The sequence below is a fragment of the Kryptolebias marmoratus genome, linkage group LG8 (assembly GCF_001649575.2).
Source record: "Kryptolebias marmoratus isolate JLee-2015 linkage group LG8, ASM164957v2, whole genome shotgun sequence".
NCBI classification, from domain to species: domain Eukaryota; kingdom Metazoa; phylum Chordata; class Actinopteri; order Cyprinodontiformes; family Rivulidae; genus Kryptolebias; species Kryptolebias marmoratus.
The window spans coordinates 8271152-8277657 of NC_051437.1; the positions used below are offsets into that span (position 1 = coordinate 8271152).

At 40.8% G+C, this 6506-nt stretch overlaps 1 protein-coding gene across 1 annotated transcript in view; it reads right to left on the reverse strand.

The window, feature by feature from the left end:
- Positions 1-702: 702 nt before the first annotated feature.
- The window catches only part of ormdl2 (ORMDL sphingolipid biosynthesis regulator 2), an 8708-nt gene continuing 2904 nt past the window's right edge, over positions 703-6506 (reverse strand). Inside the window, exons 2-4 of the mRNA XM_017419128.3 lie at positions 5409-5582; positions 2485-2636; positions 703-1281 (exon numbers count right to left, since the gene is read on the reverse strand). Of these exons, the coding sequence (XP_017274617.2) occupies positions 1146-1281; positions 2485-2636; positions 5409-5582 (462 nt within the window). The 3' untranslated portion in view covers positions 703-1145. The remainder of the gene's footprint in view (positions 1282-2484; positions 2637-5408; positions 5583-6506) is intronic.

Here is a 6506-nt window from a genome sequence, read left to right on the forward strand (position 1 = left end):
GGTTGCTCCTGAAACTGGCTTGTTGCAGTTATTTGAATGATTCAAACTGAATTTGAATGAACGTTTAAGTTTGTTACTTGGAAAGAAAATTTACAATGACTCATAACATTATTTGTGTTTTTGCAATTCATGTAGGTTTTAAATTTGAATACTATTGGTCTTAAAAGGATCTTAAAATGACCTTAATTTAATTTACAGAAACCCAGATCTGTTAATAGATGCTGCGCATTACTTGGGACCTCCTGGCTGTCTTTAAACTTCAGATTTGTCAAAGATAACTTGCGCACAAACACACACTACACAGGACAATGAATCTGAAGTGAAAGCTAAAACCAGGAAAAACTCGCCTCCGGATCAGATGATGTTATCTTTGATCACACAGCTGAGAAAGAAACCCCTCATTTATCCAATCCAGGCTCCGCATGACATAACCATAATAAACAAGAGTAATCTTATTCACACGACGCCGCATTTCCTTTTGAGCCACTTCCCTGAAACGTGAATTATAAACAGGGAAACCTCGCGCTGATGCAAACGCAGCTCCATCCAGCGTGGGATGGGGGGGGGGAATCCCTCGGATATGCGAGCATACAGCCATCCCTGTGACACCATCATGTAAAGTGCCTGGATTTTCCCGCAGCTTGAAAGCGGGCCCACGTGTGACGGCTGGGTTTCTCTCCCGCTCAGTGAACATCCAGGAACTTTCGATCCAACAGCACACGACTTTATTATGTGTATCAAGGCAAAAATGTTTGTTGCAGGTGTGTAAATGCATGCTGCATTAAGTAAAAATAAAATAAAACAATAAAAAAAACTACAATTAATGAAAAGATTCATTCACAATTATGGCAAGAACTTGAAACTCATCTTTACAAACGTGCAGCCAGTGCAGAATTTAAAAAAAAGGAGAATGAGCACCGCAGCTGAAAGCGGTGCGATTAAAACTTTGCGCTCGAAAATAAAAAAGGTTTGATTTCATGTCGGGGATCGATTTACTGTGATGAAACAACAGTGCATTTCGTTTCTCCAGGCTGAAACCTTCTTCTCATCTTCAAACCAGAAAACAGTCCAGCAGGAACAACAACAACAAAAATACAAGAAGTCCAGTGTTTTCTTATCCAGTTTTTCTTTTTTTTTAAGTTACGTCAATATTTGTTGATGCCAAATAGCCGAACTCCGTGAAACTGAGGCAGCTTCGGCAGGAGGACGGTGAGGAGGGAGCAGGTGTTGATGAAGAAATGTGTGGGATCGTACTTTGTGTAGAAACTGGCGAGAATGTACCTGCGAAGAGAGCGCACGTCAGAACAGACCATCAACTCTGATTGCCTTTCATTTTGAAACTAAAGCCATGTTATTTTGCTGCCATGATAAAAGCTTTAGTGACAGCTTTCTGAGATCTGACATCAGTGATGATTCAGCTTCTTTCCTCCCTGTTTGTTTTAAATCTGTTCTACTAAATGCACCAGATCGCAAACACCGTTCAAATCTTTATATCTGATTATTTAAAACTCTTCAGTCAAACATAAAGTGATGCTAAACCCTCGGTTAGTCCAGGGCCTGCAGCTCAAATACGTCTGTAAAAAGAAAAAAAAAGGACTTGAATTATTAAAGAACAGTTGTCATGCTTTGGGGATCGATAATGTGTGAATAAAATGTTTGTGGTGAGTTAAAAATGGCGGCTTTCTGACTCGCAAGACTTCATACAAGCAGCAGAGTTTCACTAAAATACACTTAAAATAAAATCAGGGACATGCGGTGTTACATGATTACACATAATGCTATTTTAAATGATTGAAAAGCAATCTGTAAGAATAATATTTTAGACGAAATGTTTAACTCAACTGGACTGAATGAATCATTGTCCATAAAAGAAGAGGTTTTTCTAAGAGTAATATGGATCAAACCCAGATTTTTTTATGGATGAGTATCCTCTAAAGTGCAATTTTTGATGACTTTTTTATTACTTGGGGAAGCTTTTAAATGCCAGCAGTGAACACACAAACCCAGTTGTTAGCACCTTTGTGTCTTTCTTTGCATAACGACACAAAGAAACGCTCATTTGTTCCCTTTTATGTGCGTTAAATTGATATGCTCCACAGCTTATATGACCGTAATATTCAAATGTTTGTCTTAGTCATAGTCGTATTTTTTTGTGTATTTATTCTTCTGAAGGTAATTTGTGGAGAAGTGTTAAAGTGAAAGTGTTAAAAAAACAGATTTTATTTCAGGAACATTATATTTTTCCTGTTTCTCTCAGGTTGTAGAGGTGTTTGTTGCTAAAACCTGATAAATTCACCAGCCTTAAATTGTTTATTTCCTCTTTGCTCTGGTTTTTCCTAATTCATTGTCCCTAAAATTGCCCCCAAATGGTCTCAAAAGACGACAATTTAGTTTTAAAACACCACCTAAAGGAAACCTGTTCACATCTTCAACAATAACCTTGTTTGGTCTGAGACAGAGAAGGTTAGCAGCACGTGTACTCACAGAACAATGGGAGATATTGTGAGGAATTTGCGTGACGACGTGAACTGGACACCGTAGTCCATCTGTTCCCAGTGTGTGAGCAGGCGAGCTTTGCCTTGGTCGGGTGTTTCGAAGGGAGTGCCCTTCACTGTGTGGAGAAACACGTACATCGCCTGCAGAGGAGACGACACGCAGCAAACATCAGAGCCAGACAGATCGGCTTCACACCGATGAAAAGTTCAGGAGGACTAAAAAAAAACCCAACAAGATCAGGTTCTGCTGCAACCTGCTCATTTAAAACCACAGACAGTATTTATTCAACCGGCAGACTTTTTAATAAATTGGGAATTTTATTATCTTAATTTTAATAAGACGCAAAGCATTTTTTGTTGTAGTGAAAATATCAAGGTAACTTGATTATCTCAGAGGAGGCAGTTAGGTTCAGGGTTGAATTAGCAAGGCCACCTGATGTTTATAACCTCATCAAACAACATGTTTTGATCCCATTAGATCGATCTTTTAAAGACAAATCCAACACAATTTGAATTTTTAAAATCAGTCTACAGGTTACCAATTTATTCTCAAAAAACTGATCATCAGAATGGGTTTAAATTAATCCAGTTCCTAAACCGGCAGCAACAGAAAGTCCTGTGTTTAACTTCCTGGAACTGAAGCTGAGGAATCGCTCTGATTGGCTGGAAATGTTCAGATTATTCCTTCGTGGATAACAAAGCAGGGCCAGCTCCCGGTCGCAGATATTTTTAATGTAGATTATAAAATGTTTTATGAATGAATGAATGAATTAGCTCGATCGCTGCCTGACCCAGTTAGCTGTAGCTCTACTGTGTGTTGTTTATTTAACGGATTAAGAACATGTAGAGGATGAATGGGTTGGGAGGGGACAGGTGGCCTTGCTGGTTGAATATAAGACACTGAACCGTAGTTTTCAAACTTTTTAGCTTCCGACCTACAAAGTAACAGCGGTAGAGGCTTGTGACCCCAAATATGAACGGTTTAAGTATATAAACTTTGCTAACAACCTTTACAAAAGGAGCATAATGATAGGACCGTGACTGAAATGAGCTTCCTTCATAGGGCGGCTGGGCTCAGCCTTAGAGATGAGGCGAGGAGCTCCACCGTCCTGGGGGAGCTCAGAGTAGAGCCGTTGCTCCGACACATCAAAAGGAGTCAGCTGATGTGGTTCAGGCATCTGATTAGGACGCCTCCCTATGGAGGTTTTTCAGGCATGTCCCACTGGGAAGAGACCTCGGGGCAGACCCAGAACTCACTGGAGAGATTATGGATCCTCTCTGGCCTGGGAACACCTTGGGATCCCCCAGGAGGAGCTGGAGAGAGGGAGGTCTGGGTTTCTCTCCTGGACCTGTTTCCTCTGCGACCCGACCACGGATAGGTGGTAGAAGATGGATGAATGCATGACAGGACAAAAAGATTGATTTTCTTTTCTGGAGAGCCTTTGGGGACCTTCACTTGAGGCTTCATGACCCAAAGAGGGGTGCCAACCCCAACTTTGACACAGAACATAACAAACGACACTCATTAAAACGGGACTACTACCGTACATGTTTGCATTTAAAAAGCTGACAGCAGATGGAATAAAAGACTATTTGAACAGGTTTGTTTTAAATCCTTGGCCCAAAGTTTGGAGAATGACACTAATATTGTCACAAAGTGCTGTTAGTGAGATTTCACCTAAATCAACCGATTTTTAGATCATCAAGAACTTTCAGGAGAGAGGTTCAGGGTTCAGGGCGTCCAAGAATTTGACTCGGCTGCAGGAATGGCAGCTGGCAGGGAAAACATTGAAATGTTGAGTCCGTTGCCAGGAAACATCCCAGACCTTAATCCCACTGAAAACTTGTGGTCAGTCCTCAAGAGGCGGGTGGACCAACTAAAGCCACGAATTTTGACAAACTCTAAACGGGGATTATGCTAAACTGGGCTTCCATCTGTGTTTGGTCCAGAAGAAGAGAGTATCCTCGCTCTGACGGGAGAGGAACGAGCCAAGACGGGTCTGTTTTTTGTTTTTTTTTCAGAGACCTAACCTTAAACAACTCGCTGACGTCCTGGAAGGACACGTCGTTACAAAACACCCTGCAGGTGATTTTTGTGTTTAACAGAAAGTGACCCATGCCGACAGACAAACGTGACCGTAGGAATAAATTCGATAAGAGCGAAACAGTTTCATATAAGTCATGTGGTCATTAAAGCTCTGAAGCGTGCGATAAGAGAAAATACACACCAGGTATTTACACCGCTGCGCTCTCGACAGCCTGACTGTTTATAAAAAGAGAGGGAAGCACAGTAAAATCTGTGCGTAACTCTTTTGTTTTTGCCACGCTGATGTTTAAAAGATGAATCACACCTACTGGAAAACATGACAGAGTCATCTGCAAATGTAACAACGTGGTGCCCATTGTGACACATAATCTGTAAAACTAATAAGAGGGTAAAGATCAAACTGAAAATGTCTCCCAGCTGCCCAAATCTTCAAAAATAACATCACTAATAGATATTTACAGCAAAAATAAAATAAATATAGTTGATGTTAGATGCCTTTTTGACTTCTTTGCTAAAGCTAACAAATACAAACCCCCATGGCATCTATTAGTTTAATAAACTGGTAAAATAATAAAAGTATCTTTGTGTTAAATACTGTCACTTTGTTTTTTGTGCAAATGATGAAACGTTTAATCCTTAATCTGACTTGGATTGTATTTGTTTTAGCACAGCTGCCGACAACTCACAGCAACTTTTCAGAAAATAAATCTGTGACGAGAGGGAAACACCTAAAAGAATTGAAGGGGGCCATGGCAGAACCAAAACCAGTCGAAAAACTGTAAATATAAACAATAAAGCAGAGATTCCCTCCGAGGTTCCTGACGCTGTGTCGGTAGCGTTCGGGTTTCGACGCCAGCTGAACTAACCAGGTTGTGGATGACGTTGGTGAGGGTCCAGACGAGCGGCACAGAGAAAAAAGGAATGCTGAGCAGGACGATGTGCAGCACGACGGTCAGCAGCAGATAGGTGAGCCATATTCCCCTGCTGTTCATCACCCGGGTGTTGGGGTTCACCTCGCTGTGAGCGACGCCAACATTCATCTGGAGACAGGAGAGGAGGGAGACCAATCAGCTGGAGGAGGATGCTTAGAACAACACTGCAGAACATTTAGACTCTCGAATTTACTTTTGTTTCACTTTTAAAGCGTCCTGCAGGGTTTCTATGGTAACACATTTAAACACCAGGACGTCAAAATAATCATCTAGACCCTCCCCTTATGATTGACACCTCTTTTGACCAATTAGGTCAATACACAAATGTTATTTTACAACTTTATTGTTTAAATTTTAATTGTTAGGTTTACAAAGACACCAAGCATTTGCATGTACTCCAAGTGGTTCAAGAGCAGCATCGGACTCATTTTGGGGATGCTTTTTTCAGACATTTTTTTGCATTTTGTGGGTGAGGGTTAGCAGGTCAGAGGAACGAACGAACCTTGGCGCTCTCTAAGGCGATCTGATTTTGTTTTAGGAATCAGCAAACTTTAACTTTAGAAATAAGAAACAAAAATACCGCCCACGTTTGACTTAAGTGGCTGTGGATCAGTGGTTTGAGGAGTCGTCCTCCACTGAGACAGCTGGAGGTTTGATTCCAGCAGTACGACACATGTGGAAGTATCCCTGAGCAATACACTGAACCCCTCACTGCCTCTGATGTGCCCCATGGGTGTATGAAAGTGATCTAAAGCTCTGATTAGACTCCATAGATGATTTATTCAGATTAGCTTTGTAGAGATGTAGCAGATGGATGGATAGATGAGGGCACAGATTGGGTTGTAAGGGGCTTTGAGTGGCCTGGTTGGCTAGAAGGGTGATATACAGGTGCTGGTCATAAAATTAGAATATCATGAAAAAGTAGATTGATTTCAGTAATTCCATTTAAAAAGTGAAACTTGTATATTATATTCATACATTACATACAAACTCATATATTTCAAATGTTTATTTCGTTTAATTTTGATGATT